The 24,009-nt window shown below is 35.9% G+C and overlaps 1 protein-coding gene across 1 annotated transcript in view; it reads left to right on the top strand.

Moving 5' to 3' along the window:
* The window catches only part of LRPPRC (leucine rich pentatricopeptide repeat containing), a 104,191-nt gene that overhangs the window by 35,541 nt on the left and 44,641 nt on the right, over positions 1-24,009 (top strand). The window contains exons 15-23 of the mRNA XM_028103998.2: positions 7,722-7,749; positions 9,502-9,559; positions 10,648-10,754; positions 10,977-11,054; positions 11,398-11,442; positions 11,783-11,896; positions 12,928-13,058; positions 13,800-13,885; positions 15,296-15,503. Of these exons, the coding sequence (XP_027959799.1) occupies positions 7,722-7,749; positions 9,502-9,559; positions 10,648-10,754; positions 10,977-11,054; positions 11,398-11,442; positions 11,783-11,896; positions 12,928-13,058; positions 13,800-13,885; positions 15,296-15,503 (855 nt within the window). The remainder of the gene's footprint in view (positions 1-7,721; positions 7,750-9,501; positions 9,560-10,647; positions 10,755-10,976; positions 11,055-11,397; positions 11,443-11,782; positions 11,897-12,927; positions 13,059-13,799; positions 13,886-15,295; positions 15,504-24,009) is intronic.

Below are 24,009 nucleotides of genomic sequence, written 5' to 3' on the forward strand. Positions count from 1 at the left end.
GGGTGGCTCAGTCGTTAAGCGACTGCCTTCGGCTCAGGTCATGGTCCTGGAGTCCCAGGATCGAGTCCCACATCGGGCTCCCTGCTCAGCGGGGAGTCTGCTTCTCCCTCTGACCCTCTTCCCCTCTCATGCTCTCTCTATCTCTCTCTCATTCTCTCTCTCAGATAAAGAAATAAAATCTTAAAAAAATAAAATAAAATAAAATCCTTTTGCAAGGGGGCACCTGGGTGGCACAATCAGTTAATAGTCCAACTTTTGGTTTCAGCTCGGGTTGGGATCTTAGGGTCGTGAGAACAAGCCCCGTGTTGGGCTCTGCGCACAGTGTAGTCTGCTTGAGTTTCTCTCTCTCCTCTGCCCCTTCCCCCTGCACTCCCGTTCTCTCTATCAAATAAATCTTTTTAAAAAATGCCTTTGCAGGACATTTAATACAACTACTCAGTCACCTGTTGTGTGGTTTTCCAGAGTCCCGTAGTACTCTAGCAACTTTAGAATTGGCTGAATGAGTACAAGAAAACTGAGCACTAATTGGCATTCCCAGTAGAGTCCACATTAACTGTCTGTAAGTCCTGGAAGGATTAACACATAAGAGATTCACTTAGTTACTCCTTACCTAAAGTAATTATTCGGAATCATCCAAAATGTAAGAAGTGATCGAGCATTGAATGAGGTATCATAGTCACCTTAGCTAATCCTAAGGGAAACTTGGATATTTCAGTATTGGCATAGTTTTCTACTCTCAATATAAACTGCCTCCTAAGTGGTAGGTCCGGGGCCCATGAGGCGGTAGTTCCCAGCATGTGTTCTGGAACCTGTTGGCCCAGATTAATTTTTTATGCTCTCCCACAATATTTTTGAAATATTAATACTATTTTTCGTCATGTCTTTAGAGAGTAGTGTTTGAGTGGTGAGCTAGTATTTCTGTAAGTTGATAAACTCAAGACGTGGTCATTAATTACCAATTAAGTATATGCCTTCCTAAAGCTTTCCAATTTATAAATTGTTAACGTATGTAGGCAAAGTCATCTGTAGAATACTATTCAAATTCACTACTGCTTAGTTAGGGTGAGATTGTTTAAGATTATTAGGGAATTTTTGCTTCTAAACTCTTTATTTATTTATTTATAAAAGGTTTTTATTATTTGACAGAGAGAGAGTACAAGCAGGGGGAGTAACAGAGGGAGAGGGAGAAGGCGGCTCTCCACTGAGCAGGGAGCCCAACGCAGGACTCAATCCCAAGACCCTGGGATCGTGACCTGGGCCAAACGCCTAATGACTGAGCCACTCAGGCACCCCGCTTCTACTAAACTTTTTTAAAAAATAAGGCTATTTTTAAGAACATTTTAAAAGGGCATTTTAGATATGACTGATAAAGTTCATAAATTCTTATGTGAGATCCAAAGTAGGATGATATTAAGTATGAATAAGACTTTCCAACAATAGTGCTAGCTGAACAAAGTTAAGTAAGAAAGAGGGCAGTATACATATTATATATCATTGAAAACTCCACCACCAGAAATAGAGTCACTTCTGAGAGACAAAATGTCACTGAAACTAGTTCAGAACTTGACTGGGAATATAACATATAAAAAGGTAAATGCTTCAGAATTGACATGCAAACATTTAAGTCTTTTTTGTCACTGAAGAGTCCTGGGATTGACGGAGGGATTCTCTGACCTGATGGCAATAGTCTGAACCTGGCAAGTGGGACTTTATGCCTTTGAAGTGGTACTGCTTTTCCTATGTTGGAAAAAAACCCAAATCAGATTTCTGATACTTAGCCCTATTGAATTCACCAAGTTAAATGCCAGATGGCACAGTCCTCTTTTCAGTCAGCCGGTGAGGCTTACTCATGACATTTTTATAGGAGGAGGGAAAGTACTTAAGGAAGTACAATTTGGGTGCTCAGAAACATTAACTCTTATTTGTGTGTGCTGAGAACTGGGACCACAAAATAATAGGGGAATCAAGGATGAATGGGAAGCTTCTTGTCGCCAAGTTGTTCATAGTTGGAGACCAGAAAATAAGAAAGTAACTGCAAAGGGGTCTTGATATTTATGCACGTGTGGAAGAAGGTACTATCTCCTCTGCCAAGGTTAAGGGAGGGATGGGTCAGGGCAGGATGTGAAGAGAGGCGCTGAGCTGAGTATCAAAGGATGAGTAAGAATTTGTCCAAGGTGAAGGAAGGGCATTCTAGGCAAAGGCCAATTTTGAGGCTAACAGAACAGTGCATCCGGGGACCTGAAGGTAGATTGATGTGATGATAGCCCAAGAAACTATGAAGTAATGGCAAGAAATAAAGCCAAAATGGTAGCCTGGGGCCCTTCATGAATGATCTCATTCCAAGTCATGAGGTTTGGACTTTGAGTTATGGCTTTGAGCCATTGAAAGATTTAGGTAATGAAGGTAAAAGACTGATAGTAAATATTCAAAGAGGGGAGAAAAGGATGCAGGTAAGGGGTGGATGATCAGTTTATGGGATCTTTTGAGGTGCTTGTGGGATTTCAGGTGAAGATACTTTACTTAGCCTATTTGTTTTTATTAAGTAATCTTTATGCTCATCATGGGGCTCGAGCTCACAACCCTGAGATCAAGAGTCACGTGCTCTACCGGGCTGGCTCAGTCCCTACTTAGCCTTTCTTTCTTTCTTTTTTTTTTTTTTTAGGATTTTATTTATTTATTTGACAGAGAGAGACATGGCGAGAGAGGGAACACAAGCAGAGGGAATGGGAGAGGGAGAAGCAGGCTTCCCGCGGAGCAGGGAGCCTAATGAGGGGCTCGATCCCAGGACCCTGAGATCATGACCTGAGCCGAAGGCAGATGCCCAACAACTGAGCCACCCAGGCGCCTTTCTAAGTCTTTTTCCTCTTCTGTGAAACAAGGAATTTAAATATCTACATGCAGGATTGTCTTAAAAATAAAAGAATATGGGGCGCCTGGGTGGCTCAGTTGGTTAAGTGACAGCCTTCGGCTCAGGTCATGATCCTAGGGTCCTGGGATGGAGCCCCACATCGGACTGCCTGCTCCTTGGGGAGCCTGCTTCTCTCTCCCTCTGCCTGCCACTCCCCCTGCTTGTGCTCTCTCTCTCTCTGTCAAATAAATAAAATCTTAAAAAAAAAAAGAATATAAGGCACTTGGAACTTAGAACAGAGGATTGCTTAAGGAGCAGATGGGGAAGGAGAATGTCTGATAGGGTTTGAGTAGCATCAGTGGGAGATTGGCAGAGAATGATCAACAACACAAATCTCAAAACTTAGTCAAAGGGAACCAAAAAGTGTTAGTTGAATTCTGAGTTGTGATTAGTGGTAATTTTAACAAGAGTACTTTCAGTGGAGGTTTAGGGCCAGAAGTTAGATTGCATTGGATTAAGGAGTGAACATGCAGTGAGGAAGTGTTGACTGTTCTTTACAAAAGCTGGGATCATGACCTGAGCCAAAGGCAGGCAGACGCTTAACGACTGAGCCACCCAGCTGCCCCAGTGTTTTTTATTTTTTAAGTTGTTTGATGAAAGATGATTAAGTAGCTTTTCTTAAAAAGGAAGCCCAGCTTATTAATGTTGAGAGGTACAGCATTTAGGCCAGAGATGGTATGTGTTTGTGTTTTACTATAGGAGTTTTCAAACATTCACAAAAGTAGAACTCGGAAAAGTATCCATCAGCCAGCTTCAGTAGTTAAGATTTTGGCCATCTTGTTTCATTTTTTTCCTCCCCAACCCCTTCTTCTACCCCTGGATGGACTTTTTAAATTACAGATCTCTTGTCATTCTCCCTATAAATACTTTAGTAATACATCTCAGAACTTATTTTTTTATTTTATTATTTTTTAAAGATTTATTTGAGAGAGAGCATGTAAGTTGGGGGAGGGGCCAAAGGAGAGAATCTTCAAGAAACTCCCCACTGAGCTCAGGGCTCCATCTCATAAGCCTGAGATCATGACCTGAGCCAAAACCAAGAACTGGATACTTAACCAACTGAGCCACCCAGGCGTCCCTTATTTTATTTTTTATTATAATTATTATTTTTTCTTTTTAGAGAGGGAGAGGGGAGGAGGGGCAGAGGGAGAAGGGGAGAGAAAAACTCAAGCAGATGGGTAACTCCATCTCACAACCCTAAGATCATGACCTGGGCCAAAATCAGTAGTCGATGCTTAACCGACTGAGCCACCCATGTGCCCCTAGAACTTATTTTATTTATTTATTTATTTATTTATTTTGAAGATTTTATTTATTTATTTGCGCACGAGAGAGAATAAACATGAGTGGGGAAGAGGGTCAGAGGGAGAAGCAGACTCCCTGCTGAGCAGGGAGCCCGATGCGGGACTCGATCCCGGGACTCCAGGATCATGACCTGAGCCGAAGGCAGTTGCTTAACCAACTGAGCCACCCAGGCGCCCTAGAACTTATTTTAAATACAGCAATATAACCACTGTAATATTATCACATCTGACAAAATTAACAGTAATTGATAAGGGGGATACATCAGCTTCCCAAAGGGGTTCATGATACCAAAAAGTTAACCACTGTGAGTCTTGCCACTTAATATTATGAACTTTTGGGCATTGTCCTCTTGCTTGCAAACTCTGATTTCCCTCCTCCTCCCCTTCCTCCCCAATTCCTTAGATGTGGTAGGCACCTGTAGATTAAGATTCCTTGGAATTAATAAAGGTGTTCCTAGCCTGATCAAAAAAGATGCCTTATTTTTTATCAATATAGACTTTTATTTTGTCATACTGTTCACTACACAGCTTTTTATCCTCACATCTTGAGTTCTCACTTTTTCACTTATTATTTCACAAAATTAAAAAAAAGTCTTTTTTTCCTTTTATTTTTTTATATATGGAAATGTCAAGTAGTCAGAGGAGGCTGCTCTGTAATCAGTAGATGGGTGAGATGAAAACTTGTAATAGTTGAGAGATTGTTTTCTGCCACAGCCCTGAGCTATGCTTCGTAGGTCCGTTTATCATTTCTTCTGTTAACTGATTTCTCAAAAATTTTTTCCCAAATCAAAATAAACACGATACTAAACATAGGGCTTCGTAAACATTTTTCCCCACCTACAGATAAGAATCCATCTTTTTCAAAACTTTTTCTTAATGTGCATCAGTGGGAGGGATGATTTCATCATAAGGAAGAGGATTCCAGAGGGGCATGGAACATGTTTGTATTTTATTTTGAAATAATTATAGAATCACAGAGAGTTGCAAAGATGGGTGGAGAGCATGTAGGCCCTCTGTGTCCTATTTTCGCCCACTGGTTACATATTACATAACTATAGTACATTATCAAAACCAGGAATTTTACATTGGTACTGTGTGTGTGTGTGTGTAGTTCTGATGTTTATTACATGTGTAGCTTTCTGGTATCACCTCAGTGAGGATAAAGAATTACTCTATCACTACACGTACCTGTCCCCACCACCACCCCCTGTAGTCCTACCACTTCCTCCACCCCATCTCTAACCTGTGGCAATCACTCATTTGTTTTCCATTTATGTGATTTTGTTATTTTGCAAAGATAATATAAATGGACTCATAAAGTATGTCCTGTTTTGAGACTGGCCTTTTTTTATTCAGCATAATGCCCCTGAAACCCATCCAAGTTGTTGCATGTGTTAGCAGTTCATTGTGAAAAAAAATTTTTTTTCAAGTAATCTCTACATCCAATATGGGGCTCAGATTTACAACACCGAGATTAAGAGCTGTGTGTTCTGCCGACTCACCCAGCCAAGCACCCCCATTTAAAATATAAATGGGGGCACCTGGGTGGCTCAGTCGTTAAGCGTCTGCCTTCGGCTCAGGTCATGATCCCGGGGTCCTGGGATCGAGTTCCACATCGGGCTCCCTGCTCCGTGGGAGGCCTGCTTCCCCTCTTCCACTCCCCCCGCTTGTGTTCCCTCTCTCGCTGTGGCTCTCTCTGTCAAATAAATAAATAAAATCTTTAAAAAAAATAAAATAAAAATAAATGCCTTGTTAACTCACTATTCCAAAATTCAGTCCACTCAAAGCTGCCTAACCTCAAGTTTAAGAAGGCCAATAAGGCCTAAAAAGGCCTATAAGGGTATAGGTTTATAAAGGCTTATAGATTTTGTGGGCATTTTATAATGTAAATATTTATAATATATTCTATAAGTTTTAATAAATTATATTACATTTACATTATAAAATTACCATTAAAACACAAATTAGTCTTTTTAAAGTAGATGACATATTTAAATTAAATATAAAGAGCTTATATGGGGCGCCTGGATGGCACAGTTGGTTAAACGTCCAACTCTTGGTTTCAGCTTAGGTCGTGATCTCAAGAGTCCTGAGATCGAGCCCTTCACCGGGCTCCATGCTCTGTGTGGCGTCTGCTTTAGTTTCTCTCCATCTCCTTCTGCCCCCGCCCCCTGTGCACACAAGCTCTCTCTCTTTCTCTTCTCTCAAATCAAAATAAATAAATCTTAAATAAATAAATATACAGAACTTATATTAAGTTTACAAAGCCTAGAAATAGTGTAAGACCAGCGTTCACTGGTTATCCTGTTTTATAAATGGCTTTTCATTTAAATAGGAACAATTTGGATCAGCCGTTCTTTCTTTCTTTGAAATAATTTTGAGATTTACAGAAAATTACAAGAATGGCACAGAGAACTCTTGTATACCCCATTTACTAACTTTAAGCATTTTGGCATATCACTCTTCACTGGTGAATGAATCTATCACTCTGTCCATCCATCTATCAATCCGTATATACATACACACATACAGATAATTTTTTTTTAACACATTGGGCTTAAATCTATCAGTATGTAATTCTACAGAACAAAGATACCCCCCTTTTTTTTTTCTTTCTAAGATTTTATTTTTAAGTAATCTGTACTCCAAACCTGGGGCTTGAACTTAGAACAGTTGCATGTTCTACTGACTGAGCCAACCAGGGGCCCCGCTACAGAACGAGGGTATTCTTACATAACCACCGCACAGGTAACAAATTCAGGAAACTTAGCATCGATGGACTATTTTTGTCTACTATAGCTCTTTTTGTTCTAATGTTACCAATTTTTTTTTCTTTTTTTGTATTTCTCCCCCTCCTTTCTAGAATCTACTTTAGGGATGGATGTTAGTTGTCTTTTATCTTTAATTTTCTCTATCTAGTATGGAACACTTTTTCAGCTTTTGTCTTTTATGACATTAACATTTTGGGGGAATACAGGCCAGTTAATTTATAGAACGTTCCTTACGATGGTTCCCTTGATTAAGTCCATTACTGCCTGGGACACCATTGGAGTGATAGATACTCTGTCCTCAGGGAATTAAATCTAAAAAACATACAGTGTCCATCAGTGTCTCATTGGTGATGTTAATTTTGATCACCTAATGAAGATGTTCAGTTTCTCCATTATATGGGTTCTGTCTTTACCATTACAAGTAATAAGCAGTCTGTGGGCAGATGCTTTGAGAGTATGCAAATATCGTGCTCTATCAGACTTGGACCCAAAGATTTAGGGGTGGTTCTTACTGATTCTTGTCCAAACTGATCTTTATTTTGATGGTTCAAAGTAAGAATCAGTCTTTCTAAATTATCTTGTCCTGAAAATTCAGCTTAACTTTGGAAATATTTATTTACTTACTTATTTTATGACTTTGATCTGTATGCATTGCATATAATCATTGCTAGTATGTTTTAACTTAAAATGTTTTTTAAACCTCTGTATTTATTTTTAATCCTTTGCTGCCCTCTGCAGGTCTATGGATATAAATCTTTGGAGCAAGGTAAGTATTCCTAGTACTGCAATTCCTAAGGTGATACATAAAAAGCTATTGAGAGCCAAAGTTGTAACAGCTTCATACATTTATGATGTGCTATTATAAATGAATGACTTTAGAATCTTGAAATTGGTAGTTTTTTAAAATGTCTTCCTAGAGCATGAAGCGATCCTTAGTCCTAAATTCTTCATAAGGTCTTCGACTTTTTCGGAGGACAGCTGTTAACATTATTGCAGTGACATTTGATTTACAGATCTAATAACTAATTTAAAATGTATATACATATACATATTTATATATGAATGATACATAGATAATTTTAAATTGCTCTTTTTTTAAGAAGTTAACTGCTTTTATGCAGGAAGTACAATTATCCTTATGCTGAATTGCAAGAAATAGTTGTAGCGAAGTAAAATCAGAATATACATTATTAACTGGAATTCCCAATTTAAATATTTTTTAAGATCTAAATTTGACTGAATTCTGTTTTAAGTATTATACTGCCAAACCCTATAGTCAATTATAATTTATGATTGGGAAATCTGTATTTAGAAGTGATTTTTTTTTTTTTTTTGACTAGAAAGATTTTTTTATCAGTTTATTCATGAAATGTATTTTTGTTCAAAATTTGGTATTAAATGTAGCTATCTTAGATCTACTGTATGGTTGTAACTTCTGGTAGAATGTATTGTCTTCCTTCTATACAGTTTAAAAAACAGTTTGCAGATGAGAATTGTTTTTTTGCTTTGAGGACTTTCTACCTTAACTGTCCTTTGAATTGCCATTAACTGCAGCATGATTTTCCTGGTGGAGTGAAGTGGGATATGGTTAATTTTGCCTAATTTTCTATATTAGCAAATTAATAGTAGTAGAAGTAATTGCATTTTGAGTTGCTAACACTTGTAATATGTGCCAGGCACTATTTTAAGAGCAAATAAGTTCATTCATAGAATACACATAAAGTAGTTCAGAATTCCTAACTCATGTCACTTTGGAAAAGAGCCATATGTTTCCGTTCTTACTGTCTTCAGACCCAAGGATGGATAGTCAGATACTGTGTTCAAAAGTTACAGGCCAGTACTGTAGGTTTTGTAATCATTTTCATCACAAAATACATATTTGGATTTCTTTAGTTAAAAATTTTGCCAGCAGAATTAATGTGGAAGAATACGTGTTGTGTATGTCTTTTAGTATTTGTGCATTCAACTGCTAGGAATCTGTGAGGACAAGCCCAAGAGAGCTTTTGACCCCTTTGGTTTTAATGCCATTAAAATAACTGGGAAAATGTCATTGGAAAAAAACTAAGAAAAATTAAGCTATTTAGTGATCCAGCATGTTTTACATTATTTTCTGTAATACTTCATTTAAAAGGAGGAAACTGGTCCAATTTCAACAAGACCTAAAACAACATGATGAGAAATAATACTGGTTGATAATTCCTAAAAGCTCTTTCCTGTTTATAACAGTTGATTTAAAACAATACATAAACAAATCCATTTAGAGGGTTTCTTAGTGACATTTCATGAAACATTGTAGTTTTCCTTTGACATGGGTTTGTTTTGTTTTTGCTTTTAAAGACAAACCTATTATTTAAAAACAAAACAATTTCCTTGGCAGGTGGGGGTAGTATTGAATTACTGTGCTATAGAATAATACCTTACTGGGGAGAGGCTTTCTTATTTCAAGAATTCAGTTTTAGATTGTATTTGTTCTTGTTTGTTTCTCTTGCTGCAATGCGTGCATTTTCTGTCTTACCAGATAACAGAACTGTTGTATAAGGATGGACGTTATTGCCAAGAGCCTCCAGGACCAACGGGTAGTGTTTCAATTTCGATGATTGTAACTTACCCACCAGTCCATTCTTCTGTAATGATGGGCTGGAAGGGTTACAGCAGTAAACATTTTCTTTTTAAAAGTGAAATTTGAAAACATTTGGTTTTAAATCTTTATATTGATAACCACAGCATTTTGAGATCTCTGGGGTGTTTGGTTTTATCATCATAATTGTTTTGGGAAAGACAGGGTTGGAGGCTTTTTCCTGTTAAGACACTGAGGAAAATGCTTCTTACAGCACCTGTGAAAATAGGCTTAATGACCAGTCATTCTTAATGTTTGTTATTTTAATGTTTTGGAGGTATAGTTAATTTTAAGTGTGTAAAACAGTAAAGGAGAGCTTTAGGTTTTTTTCCCACTTAAATATAATTTATTATCCAAAATACATTATTTTGACATTTAATGATTTTTGTTTTCCATATAATGAAGCCTAGAATATATGGTTTTCTTTAAGAAGGCACCCTTCTTGAAAGTTCACATTTTCTATCCTAGGTATTAACACATGGCCCTATACATTTTATGCTTGAACGCATAAGAAAATTACTGTTGTTACAAAACATCTTTGTTAATCTTGGTTTTTCATTGGCTAATAGGCAGCTCTCCACAGGATTACTGTATCTGCTTATTAAAATTATTTAACTTTCTATACTCAACATTTGACAGTCGTTTCTAATTTTATGTGTTCCCTAAATATTGCCCACAAAAAAATTAGTGCAGAAATGTGTACAAGGCATTTATTTATGCTTCCTACTTGTGATTTGGACAGGAAAGGGGTCAGGCCTTGGGCAGGACCACTTCTGTCACAGAGTGGTGGAAAAAAAGAGATTGAAGTAAGATTCAGTACTGAAAAGCTGTCACTCGGTCTGAAAATAATTAATATTCCTTTCACTCACCAGTTAGATATGTGCTCCCAAACCACATAATCTCTATGCCTCAGTGATCAGTGTTGCCATTTCAGAGCCTCTCATCAGGGTGACATCTCACACCAAAATGATTTCTTATAAATTAATCTTGATAACATGACAGTCTCAGTAATTTTAGTGGAATGCTTTCTCTTGTTTTTTTCCACAGAAGCTGTTGGCTATTTTCTTTATAACTTGATTGACAGCATGAGTGACTCAGAGGTACAGGCCAAGGAGGAGCGTTTGAGACAATACTTCCATCAGCTGAAGGAGATGGTACCATTTCATTTTTTGCTATATAATGCCTGTCCTGTCTGACATGTATCTATTAGATTTGAAATTGCTGCTTTTAAGTACAACCAGACCACTTCTCAATGACATACACGAGTTGGAGACTTAAATTATGTCTGAGATAATTTCTGTTAGACAAATTTCAGTTTGGTTGTCTAAAACTCAACCTGTTTTTGTTTTTTTCTTTCCTCCTTTCCCTTTGCACAGAATATAAAAATTCCTGAAAATATCTACAGAGGCATTCGTAATCTACTGGATAGCTACCATGTTCCTGAATTGATTAAGGTGTGTGTAAAATAGTAATCAATTTTTTAAAATGCTTAATTTATATATAAAAGCATGTTAAAATTGTATTTAACTATGATGCTTTTGGCCAAAAACAGTTCACTTAAATGGCAGCCATTAAAAGAAAGCTTCTCATTGATGGTTGGTAAATACTGTTTATATATTGAAGGATGTGTTTAAAATATTTATTACAATGGTTACTGAAGTATGAATAGAATTTCTGGAAGATTTTGAAAAGATGGAAAAATAGTAACATAAGCTGAAACTTTTGAAATTCGCTTTTGACATTTGCTAATATATTTTTCCATGTATTTTCTAATTCTAATTTAAATCTCAATTTTAGGATGTTAATACATTGGTTGAAAGAGAGAAGATAGACTCGAGAAAAGTAAGTAGGTTTTTTGAGTAGATTCTACATGCTATAACCACCACATTTAAAGAGAATTCTAGATTGTGTCCTTATAAAACCAGTGGTTCCTGACATTTTTGTCATCAGTATACATCTAAGAAGTTGGTAACAGCTATTCCCCATCTCAGACAAATCAGTGTATCTAAGACATTTGCGTATGTATCCCAGGAGCATCAAAAATCCCTGGAGTTCATCCACGGATCCCCAGATTAATGTCCTTGATAGCACATCGAGGAAAGGTCGGCTTAAAGGGAAGAGTGACAAGGGGTGCATTTTCTTTTTGTAGTAAATTTCTTTCCTTTTCTTTCTGTTCCTGTAGACTACACAGCTGCCGTCATCTCTTTTGGAGTCTACACTTGAAAAACTACAAGCTGAAAATCAACCTATAGGAGATGTCCTAAAGCAACTCATACTAGCGCTTTGTTCAGAAGAGGTAACGTGTTTAAATATTTCAAATATGCTATTAAGGTAAAAAAATTCTTTAGAGATAAAAGTAAGCAAAGCCAAAAATAATATTTATGATTTTCACAATTGATTATTATACGTCATGTGTGTGACGAATGCAATTAAATGAAAGGTTAACTAATTTCAGCTACACCTTGAATGGCATGTTTTCAGGTTGCTGTAGTTTGTTTACGATAATCTGTGAAGTGAATGATAGTAACAGCCGTGATAGGTTTATCATACATGCCAAATGTCCTTTCAAGCCATGGCTCCGGTCTCTTATATCTAGATTGTCAAGCAACTGATACATGCAGTAGTCATTTGCAAGTCAAATATTACTGGATTGTTAATGCAGAGATTGAAATTCCATTTTCCTGCTGGAAAAAAGCTCTTTCCGAGATAAAGGGTCTCTTGCTTTTTTTCAGCAGGCGTCCAGCTGTACTTTGTGTTCATTTTAGTGTGTGTCTGCAATTTGTGGTATTTCACTAGACTTTTTCAGTTTCTAGTTCAATATGATTTAGTCACATGCCTGTTTTTAGGGGAAAGAAACATAACTGACTTTAAGATTATAACATAGTACTATTGAATTCTAAAATATTTTTTCACTTTGCTTGGATATTAAACTGGACTCTGAGGAACTTTGCCATGATATATATTTCTGTGTATGGAAATTGGACTGTGAGTAGGGGCTGGCTTGGTACATATTTAATTTGGACATCTTTTTTGTAGTACCTACAAAGCTAAAACATCAAATTTGGCACAGCAACTTGTTTGGCGTTACATGTAACAAATCTTTTAAACCCTACATGTGAAAAAAAAAAAAATAAACCCTACATGTGTATCTTACCTGCTTTCTGAAAGGTGAATAAAAACACAAAGGAGGAAGGTGAAGTTAATAACATGGATCCATTTGTTTTTAAAGTGCTATTAACTTTCTCTACACTCTGAATGCTATACCTAGAGATTGGACATTTTTACTTCTGTATCATTTCTTACTTCTTTTTTACTCCGTTATCTTAGAACATGCAAAAAGCTCTTGAATTGAAAGCAAAATATGAATCAGACATGGTTGTTGGTGGCTATGCTGCTTTAATAAATTTGTGCTGTCGACATGATAATGCAGAAGATGCATTGAACCTGAAACAAGAATTGTGAGTACCCTGGCACTGAAGCAAATCATCAGCATTTATGCTGATAGACAGTCCTTGATGGATCATGTAAATTGAATATTACTCTTACAGAATGTCATTTTTAAAAATTCTTTTTTTGTCAGTGTTTTTAAAATTTCATAAAATGCCTCCCTTTGATTAATTATGGCTTGTTTTCAGCAGGGAGTCTTTGTTTAAGTATGATAAGACATCCTTAAAGCCAAGGTTTTTTCCCCACTGACTGTATAACTGCATATCATAAAAGGGGTGATGGTAACTATTTTATAAGGCTTAACATTTCCCTTTCTCTACTGTAGTGTGAACAACATTCTGTCCATTTCTCAGGTATCTTTAGTTTCCCATCCTGATAGAGTTATTAATTAAAAAATAAGTCTTTTTGAGTGTTTCAATGTTTATGACAAAGTTAGAATCACCTAAAGTACTGTGAAGCAAAAGAGTTCCTTCATTTGTATCATTTGCAGATGGGGTGATGCAATATATGTGTAGTGGTAGATTTTTTACGTCTTTTGTCACTTTGAATATAATTGTGAATTTGAGAATGGCTTCAAAAATAAACCTTCACTGAAATGTAGAGGCCTAAGTAACAATTCAGAACAACTGACGTGTTTTTGAAAAGGATAAAATGGCTATTGCAGTTCTTTTTACAGTCACCTTGTAACATAATATAATTTTTTTTATATTATGTTAAATTTTATATTATGTTAAAATTTTTTTAATTTTTAGTGACCGATTAAATTCATCTGCTGTCCTTGACACTGGCAAGTATGTAGGCCTTGTAAAAGTATTGGGAAAACATGGCAAGCTCCAAGGTAAGCCTCGGCACATAAAGGAAATATGTGATGCAAGTATCTTGCCACTGGAATAACATATGAATTGATATTAATGGTATATCATGTCCTGCAAAGTGCTTGAACACTTTGCATACAAATTTGCATGTGAATCCATCCAGAGCTGCATGGACAGTGTAGGCCATTAGTTTTAATGGATTGGCAAGCTTGTCATTTACATTTGCACAGCTCAGTGCTTTTTGCATTTCTACAGCTAGTTTTTATTAGCATTGCTGTTTGGATTGAGTTTGAAGATCATGACTTATGGCACAATTTGCTGATGTGCCTGCACTAATGGCTTTGTTTTTGCTTAAGAATGTCTGAAGGCTGAACATAAAACCTATAAACATAACCTTTATTTAAGAATATGAATTTTGCTGTAGTCTTTGTCTTAACTTCTGATATTACCAAAAATATATACTTTAGTAAGTTTTTATTTAGAAGTTTGCAGAGAAAAACCTCACTGATTATACGGCTGATAAGCATTTGCTGATTTTCTCATTGTTGAGACAATGCTAAGCCTAATTATTTACACTTGATAATATGTTCTTACTGTTGCTTGTTTCTTACATTTTTCATTGGGTTTTATTTTGAAACTTCCTTTTTTAGCCTTCCTCTCTCCCTTTTATTTCTAGAGAAGATTTTTTTTTTTTTACAGTGAAAAATATGTGGAGAAAATACTTGATTTGAACACTGGATTTTTTTTAGGAAGTCTTTCTAACAGAGAAAACTCTTTATAAGGTTTAGCCTGCTTTTTTAAAATCACTTTTTGTGAAGCGGTCAAAACATTTTGTCTGTGCAATAATTAAAAACAACATTATAAAAATGCACTTATTCCATATCCTAAAATGTTTGTTTCTGCCTTTCTAATGAAGCTTAATGAATCTAATGTATTAACATGTAGTCTTTTGGAAAGCTTTCATTGGCTCTGCTTGGCTAATTAGTATCGACATAGCAAACAGGCCCTATCGGTATCAGGCCATTAGTCTGGCTGTATATACAGTGTAAACACATCTTTATTATCTGGCCTCCTGACAAGCCATCTGCTGAAGAAACAATGATGTGATTTAGCAGATGTTAGCTCTGAACGATAAAAGCATCCATTTAGGAGGATCTTACAGCTATAGGGCAGACCATACAGGGTTATGTGGTGCAGAGTGGGCACACAGTCCCTATCTATAATTTGTAGTCAAAGTTGCAGGGAAATGATAAAACCATGCTATTGTGGATTTATAATTGTAGTCTCGTTTAGAAATGCAAGTAGTAATTAACTTGAAATCGGCATTATACACTAGAATTTACATTCCTGCTGGGCTTGAAATGCTGTTTTAATAGCAGTTTGTTTTCCCTACATGAAATTACCTAAGGGTCTTTTGTGTTACTTCATTGTAGATGCTATTAACATTCTAAAGGAGATGAAAGAGAAGGATGTTGTTATCAAAGATGCAACAGTCTTGTCCTTTTTCCACATCCTAAATGGCGCAGCTTTAAGAGGTGAAACTGAAACAGTGAAACAGTTGCACGAAGCCATCATGACTCTAGGGTTAGCAAAACCATCCACTGCCTTAAGTTCCCCATTAGTCACTCTGTATCTGGAAAAGTAAGTTAATTGAATTTTGAATTTTAAATGTTGGCATTAAGATAATGAGTCTTGATCATTTGGGGATTATATTTTGTCAGTACTCTGCTGCTTGGAAGCCTTGGAGGTTATTTGCCACAGAATAAGAGGACTTAATATGGACTGGTTGACCTTTAAAGTAAGCAGCAACCCTGTGGGTTGCTTCTCAATGGAATGGTCTGTGGTGATTTTTTTTGTGGGGCGTGTGATGGTACTACATGAAATTGAATCTAATTTTTCCCAGTTTGAGCCTTATAGGTGTTAATCACTAATATATAAGGAGGAAAGATTCTCTAGGGCTTTTGATTATGCATCATGACTGTCATTCAGGTAATAATGTAGCAGCATCTCTTTGGTTCTCCTTTTCTCCATGTGGTATTTGATTTTAATAGCATGTGCCAGTACAGTGACTCTAGCTTCCATTAATACTATGGAAGATGTCTCTGTGCCTTGGGGGAGGAAGATGAATTTTGTTGATATGATGAGGTTTATGGAGTTTGAAATTTTTTACATTTAAAATGCTCAAGTTGGTGCCCAATTTAAGATATTATTTGTAATGCAAATCATAAAAATCAACCCTACACTCTTGTAATGAGTGAAACATTTTAGTAAGACCCTTAAGCACTCTTTATTATCTTCTTTTTGCATTTGATTTCCTTTTTTTTATTTCCTAGATTTTTCTTGTCATCTTTTTCAAGCCTTAATGCAGTTTTTAATCTGCCTATTTTGTGATTGGGATTTCTGATTTTATTTATTTTATTTTAATTCCAAGGTAGTTAACATACAGAGTTATATTAGTTTCAGGTGTACAATATAGTGATTCAACACTTCTTATATTGCTGAGGGCTCATCAAGATAAATGTATGGGATTTTTCTGACTTTAGTATGGATGTGGCCCTGTCAATGCCAAGAGAAAAGTAAAAGATGTATTTTAATGGTTCTCATATTCTTCCCAAATTTCTGGTAGTTTTTCTTTATTTATTAGAGGGTATAATTAATTGAATATAATGAATGGTTTAGTATTGAATTTAAAATGGGAAATAAAAATCATCTTGGCTCCATGTTAGGAAATGTGGGTATACATATTTATACACACACAGATACATCCACATATGTTTGATGAAATAATTTCTTTGCCATCCAATCGAAAAATAGTTTATCAAGTTAGATGATTGGCCAGATCTTAACCTCTACAATCTCAGCATTACATCCTTTTAAAGAAATAGTGATTCAAACAATTAGTGTGTTACTGAGTTCTCATGTTCACAGCCAACTTTATATAGAAATCCTATAATTAATATGCTTCCTACCAGAATTTTTTTGATTGCTTGAAAGACCCATCTCTGCAAATTGCATGTGGAGCTCTGCATAGGGATTTGAAAGAAATGGGCCCAGTGCCCAGAAGAATTAGGCCCTCCTCCACTACTGGGCAAAAATAAAATAATTAACAATGAAAATGAGGCCCTGGTAGAAAAGTATCTTACAAATAGAAATACTTTGAAGACAGAGAAGACAACGAAAGTTTTCTGAAAGAGGTCTGCAGATGGGGCTCATGAACCAAGGAGAGCTTACCCACAGGAAAATGGAAATACCATGGGATTCAGATGTTAACCTGGAGCATGCTCCGTGTTTCTGATTATAGAGTACAGTCAGAGATTTGTATGTCTCAGTAAAATATGGCTGTCCCTATTAATTGGGCTAGAGAAATCTAAATTAGTATCTTTTATGATTTCTTAACTACTTTCAGATACATCAAGAAATTATTACCTGCTATTTTGATTTGCCTAGCCTTTTTTTGCTATCTTTGCTTTGCAGAGGCAATCTCCATGGCCGGATCTTTCAGTTTATCATAATACAAAGGTTTTGTTGGTTGTTGTAGAGTCATGAGAATAATGAGGAGTTAAAGGAAATTTCATGTTTATAAAATAGCAGAAAACAGTAGTAGCACCTATCGTCTGGGATAAGTTGGGGGAAAAGTTGTCTTTGAAAACTTTGTTTCAGTTGTGTTTTCCCTAACTGATGGAAGATAAATGATTCAGAATCATGACAAGTTAAGTACAAGGATTAACTACACTAGCCTGCCAAAAAGTCCACATAAACTTGATTTGATTAAATATGTTTACTCTTCAATAATACCATGTAATTGACCTCAGCAGGTATGAGCTCATCTGGAGAATGAGCCTTATTTATTCAGACTTGAGATAAAAGTATGAAATACATTTCAGAACATCATACAAAATCTTCAGCTTTTCGTTCAAAGACAAGCATCTTTTTGGAATGTCACTGCAAAAATCTCTAGAGACTGTCACTTAAGTATTGTAATTCTGGAACCAATCCATGAAATTGGGTTTTTTAGAAAGATGATCTTTGAGATTCAGAAAGATCTTAATTTTGAGACTGACTTTTCCAGCAGTAAATAAAACATGGGAGAAAGTAATCCTGGGTCAGTTTGTTTGTTGGAAAATGTATAAAAAGCTTTGTGGTTGTGGAAAACAATACATTTTGTTTCTGTTTATTTGCAAAGCAAAATACAAAATAATAACAGGTTTGCAAAATTGTGAAGTTGGTAAACTCATCTGTTTATTATCAAAATGATAGTTGTATTAAATGGAAAGGTATGCACAGTTGAACAAAACTTTCATGTGTTTCATTTATGTTAGGATTATTGTATAAGCCACATGTCTATGTATAGTCCAAATGAATGTTATTTTAAACATTTTTTTGGTAACTACTTAAAATTTTTTTTTTATTGAAATCGTACCTGATTCTGGAAGATAATCTGGGTCCTCCATAATATGGAAGAAAAACATGCTTTAAAATAGGTTAAAAGAGCTTTTGATTAGTCTTTATGCTCTGGTAAAGGAAATGAAATTAATAAAATCTGGGCCATTAGGTTTAAAAGCATAAAAATGTGTATGATGTAGTTTCAGATTCACTTGTTTTATAGCTTATCCATTTTGGTTTCATTGCATATGAAAAATATCTGAAGCTGTTTAACTGGATTATTTAGTGCAAATGATTAAAGAAGCTTTAATTTCTGCTTTCCATTAAGGACTTTTCTGTGCTGATTTGTGCTATAATCTGTATATGCCCACATGCATTTTCATTTAAGTGAATCATGGACTTTGTATATTTAATCCTCCCAGAACTCTTGCCAAGTTAATCTTTAGTTCTTCATAAAGGTCACAATATCTGTAAGATGAACCTATAATCATAAAAGTTTTAAAACTCACTGTAGCTCTTTAAAATGCTATATAAGTGGGAAATATACTTTTAAAAATGCTGGTTATTCTGTCATATACACTCCCCTTCAATTTTAGCATCTTCATTTGTACTGGATACTTTTATTATTTATGGGAATGCTTGCCTTCTAGAGTAAAACTCTTTGTGTGCTGAAAGGAAATTAAGGAGGTTTGGCTCTTTTACTCCATTATTGCAATTAAGAATTTAGCATCATCAGTGCCAAAGGACAAAAGTGGTTCATTTGCCCTAGGGGGACAGGACAGTGATAAGATGATTTTTCGTCAAGGATCATTGGGTCGTAATTAAGTTACATTCATGGCTATTGCTTTTTGAAGGATGATTGGTAAATGACAGGCTTCATGTGCTTAGTACGGACAGTGTTCAGTAGGGTTTTTTCTGCCTCTGTCAGAAAATCCTGTTGAGCCTGATAATGTAAATGTGGCATTTTATTCTGAACAAAAGAGCAGGGAAATGAGCTATCTTGTCTAATCATTCAGTTGTTTAACACCGACTTCCAGTTTAGACTCAATTGGCTGGAAAGCACTTGACATGTGAAGTTAGTGCTGTTCGGAACGCATGTTTGAGTAAATTTTAAAGTAAGTGACAGCTAAATTGTACCTAGGGAAATTACAAAGCCTTCAACACAGTTAATTTTTTGGGGAGGATTAGTTGTAATTGCAACACCAGTCTCCTTGAAGATTCCTCATTTATAGATGATGAACAGAAAAAAAACATTTAGCTCTTTCAAAGGCTGGTTCTCTTAACAGAATAATTTTTATGAAGATGCTTGTTTCTCTTGAATTGATTTCTCTCCACACTGAACAACTGCTTAAGATTTATGGAATAGTTTGTTTTTAGAGTGTTGAAGTGTTTTTTCCCTTGTTTTAAACTTTTTTTCTCCCTCAAACTCCCCTTTTCTCTAGTGATTTCAGATTTTGAGAGCTTTTCAAGTCAGTGATCCCTTTAGGTAAATTGCCACTTCACTAACACTATGTATAATGTTGAAGCACTTTATTCCAATTAAAAACCAATATTTGTCTTTTTTCATGGTTTAAATTAAGTATACTCAGGGTTGGAAAGTAAGTTACTCTAAGGAGATTAAGTTTGAAGCTACTGATAGGTGAATAGATAGTTGTCACGAGTCATTCTTGTTCTAACAGTACAAGATTGTGTGAAATGCATTTATGATTTTTATAGTTAGGTACGGTGAGGAATTTGACTTAGGAGTGCTTTGTTTCCTGGTTTCTTTGAGTAGATATTTCTGTGATCAGTGGATGCCTCGTATGAATGTATGTCCAGTGTTTTTCTGTCAGTGACATTATACCATACTTTAATTCCATTAATAATGACTAAAACTAAAGGTGGTGTCAGATTTGCCGTGTGAGCTTCAAGCTTGCAGTTTTAGATGTTCCTCCATGAAATAATGCAAAATTACAGTTTGTAGTGGGGTATATAGGGTCATGTTCCCTTAAAGAAGTGAATTGGAGATTGTAGAGTGTATTTTAATATGGACCAAGTACATTCAAGTTAATAAGTAAAACTCTTAGTTGTAAATCTTTCTTTAAAAGATATATTTATTTGAGAGAGCGTGAGCGTGCGAGAGCACAAGTGCGGGGAGAGGAGGGAATCTCAAGTGGACTGTGTGCTGAGCGTAGAGCCTGATGTGGCGCTCCATCTCATAAACCTGAGATCACGACCTGAGCTGAAACCAAGAGTCGGACAGTTAACCAGCTGAGCCACCCAGGCACCCCAGTAAATAAAACTCTCTTTTAAGTGTTCAAATTACTTACTGGACTCAGCCTATGATACATATTTGTTCTTAAAATTTAGAATTATAGAATCTTCCTTTTTCCTGTTCTGCCTTTGTAGACTCACAGGATTTTGATAAAGCTTATAGTAATTTGCATCAATCAAAAAATTTTTTTAAATGATTGCTTATTAACATATATAGTTTCATTCATGAAAATTATTATATACACTTCATTGAAATACTTTGGGGAGGTCTAGTCATTGAAAAAAAGTCATTAGTGGGTTTGCCTTTTTTTTTTTTTTTTTAGAGCTACCAATATGTTATGGAGTTGGTTTTCTTTTAGCATTATTTGAGGTTTGTGAAAGCAGTGGCTAAATTTTTATCAGGAATGGGCTTAAAAATTTGTGACACATTTGTATATAAAGCTTTCAAAATGATGAATACATACTGAAGTAAGCATAGAATCACAAGTTGTTTTGCATCCAGAATTAATGCTATCAATAAGATTTCTTTAAAACATTACTGTTATTTTAGAGTAGGGTTTTAAATCAACTGTTGTGTTTTAAAGTATGCAGAGGAAATCACAAAATCATCTTCGGTCACAGCACCTAGAAGTACCCTGAGTGGTAAAGTGTTGTGTAACATCTCGGATATAAAGCAGTTTCCATGTTTTTCCTTTGGATATTTTACTGTTCTTGCTGACTTTATCTTGCCTAGTAAAAGTGATCCTTTCACGTGATGATTTTCTCTGCCGGTCTGAAACATTTGAGTTGATGAAATCTAATAAGCTCAAATTCATAGAACCTCACATTAGAGAATTAGAACTGGGAGGGAACCCAGAGGTTCCTTGAGTTCAGCCATTGTGATAAGCTGCTTTTCATCACCACTTCTGAAATTTATCATACGGCTGTAGCTGAGCTAGTACTTATCAAGTGGGATTGAAATTTAAAAGTCCTGTGAGTATATAACTATTTTCATAGCAGTGTCAATTTTAGATACTTTTTCATATTTTTCATTTTCATCCCCAAGTTTTTAAGCTTTAGTAGGAAAGATTAATGATGACATCATATTACATGAAAGATGGACATTTTTATCTCTTTTTAATATGACGTGATCCAAGCACAAGTCAGAATGTAGATGATAGGGATTGAGAAGAAGGGACTAATTATTAGTTCATTTCTTTTTTTTTCTCCCCAGTTCATTTCTGTCATCAGTCCACTTACATGAAATGTTTCATTATAGATTTCTAACTCATTTTGTTGGCAACCTGAGAGCAGTGACTGTAGTACTTAAAATTACTAACAAATATATGAATTATTTCCATTTTGCTATTCTTGTCTTTTCTGTTGTTGTTCTGAGCATGTATAATCTTCAGAAGCATATATTTGGAGACCAAAGACTATTAACATGTCTCTTTGATTGACAGAAAAATTATTCATTCATTTATTGATAGCTTTGACCTAATGTAGGGGAAATACAGTTGAGACATACTCTTCTAGTTTGGGAATTGATCTGAAAAAGCAGATCATACTCCTTTAAAAAAAAAAATCAGTATGTGTTAGTTGTTCTCTTGAAAATATCGTAATAGTTTTTCGTTAAATGGAATTGTAGAAGGCTAACAACCGAACCTGTGTCTGAAGCAAGGGGAAATACTGATTATATAAAGGTTTATATCATATGTGGTAGCTACTGTAGCATTTCTCTTGTATGACAGTAATCTAGCCTGCAACATCTACTTGCGGTTTTGAAATTAACCTGTAATTTAGTCTTCACCCCAAATGACAAAAATTCAAATGACTCTGTGGGGTGCCAGAAGATGCACTGTAAACAGGGCTTAGGAAGGGGATAAGGTAGAGCTCTGGCAGGATCGGCTCGCTTTCACTGTGTCAGTATTATTGCAATAAAATTAACACTTCTTTGTGGTATTTTCCTTTCAGTACAGCTTAAAATCTTAATCTAGATAAAATAGTAATTCAGTCTCAGGCAACATAACATTTGTATAATGGACCAAAATGTTAGGGCTTCAACAGAAATTTTAAAAATGCTTTCCTCCTCTTGAAAACGATTGCATGTGAGAGAAAAGTGTTTTCTCCGCAGAGCTTGTTAAGAACTGTCAGTAACCATGCGTCTCTTTCTATATTTCATACTTTCTTTTCAAAAACTTTTAATTTCTTATTCCACATCGCACCACCTTATTAGGTTAAACAGGCAGCCGTGTTTTTGCTAGAGCATAATGTGTGAGTAGACGGAGTCAACTGAAAGTGGGAAGTGGGAAAGCAGTGCCTGCCTCTGTTTACCCTAATAGCCTTAGGCTAGTTATTCAGTCTTTACATGCCTTGATTTCCTCATCTATTTAAAAATAAAGGAGGGTGGCATGTAGAATTGGATCACATAATTTCTACAGTTTTTCCAAGGTCTTACGTATTTCTCATACTGTAATTTTCCTTTTAAAGGAAAAAGTTTTTGAGGGCTCACAAGAATGCATTTCCACAGTCTTGTTTAAGAAATTCTTTTTTTTTTTTTTTAAAGATTTTATTTATTTATTTGACAGAGACACAGCGAGAGAGGGAACACAAGCAGGGGGAGTGGGAGAGGGAGAAGCAGGCTTCCCGCTGAGCAGAGAGCCCGATGCGGGGCTCTATCCCCGAACCCTTGGATCATGACCTGAGCCGAAGGCAGACGCTTAACGACTGAGCCACCCAGGCACCCCAAGAAATTCTGACTTAATGAAAATACCTTTCTTTTAATTTGTTACCACAGAAGAGAAACTCTGACTTGACAGTGGGAAATAATTTTTTTTTTGAGATTTTATTTTTAAGTAATCTCAACACGGGGCTCAAACTCACAACCCTTAGATCAAGAGTCCCATACTCCATTGACTGAGCCAGCCAGCTACCCCTGGAAATAATTTTTAAGAGCTTGCCTTCTAATGAGGGTTCTTCTAGGATTCACTGATCGATCCTAAATGTTTGAGTTTTTAGCCACAATAAGTTTCTGTATATATGAATCCTGAAATTATTTCCTCCTTGTCTGGAGAGGTGGCAGTATGAAAAATAGGATGATAAAGTTGAAAGTACTTGAAAATTCCTTGGTAGCTGTTGATAGACATTTCATAATGTTTCCCAAATCTAGAATTGTTGAGACTATAAACACACATAAGTAGTTAGAAAAAATATTTGATAGTAGTCCTTGTTTTTAGAAATAATGTATTCTTATGACAACTTAACATATGAAATCAGATTTTTTAAAAAGATTTTATTTAGAGCGTGTGGGTGTGTGAGCATGAACGGGGGGGTGGGGAAGGGGCAGAGGGCAAGCAGACTCCCTGCTGAGTGTGGATCCTGATGTGGGGGCTCAATCCCAGGACCCTGAGATCATGACCTGAGCTGGAACCAAGTCGGACGCTCAACTGCCTGAGCCACCCAGGCACCCCTAAAATCAGACTTTATTTATAATAATCTCAGAGAATGCCTTCATTTATTTGGACTTTTTCTT

Source organism: Eumetopias jubatus, unplaced genomic scaffold (assembly GCF_037043125.1).
Source record: "Eumetopias jubatus isolate StellerSeaLion01/CBP00866 unplaced genomic scaffold, mEumJub1_p1.0 scaffold_9, whole genome shotgun sequence".
In the NCBI taxonomy this organism is placed as follows: domain Eukaryota; kingdom Metazoa; phylum Chordata; class Mammalia; order Carnivora; family Otariidae; genus Eumetopias; species Eumetopias jubatus.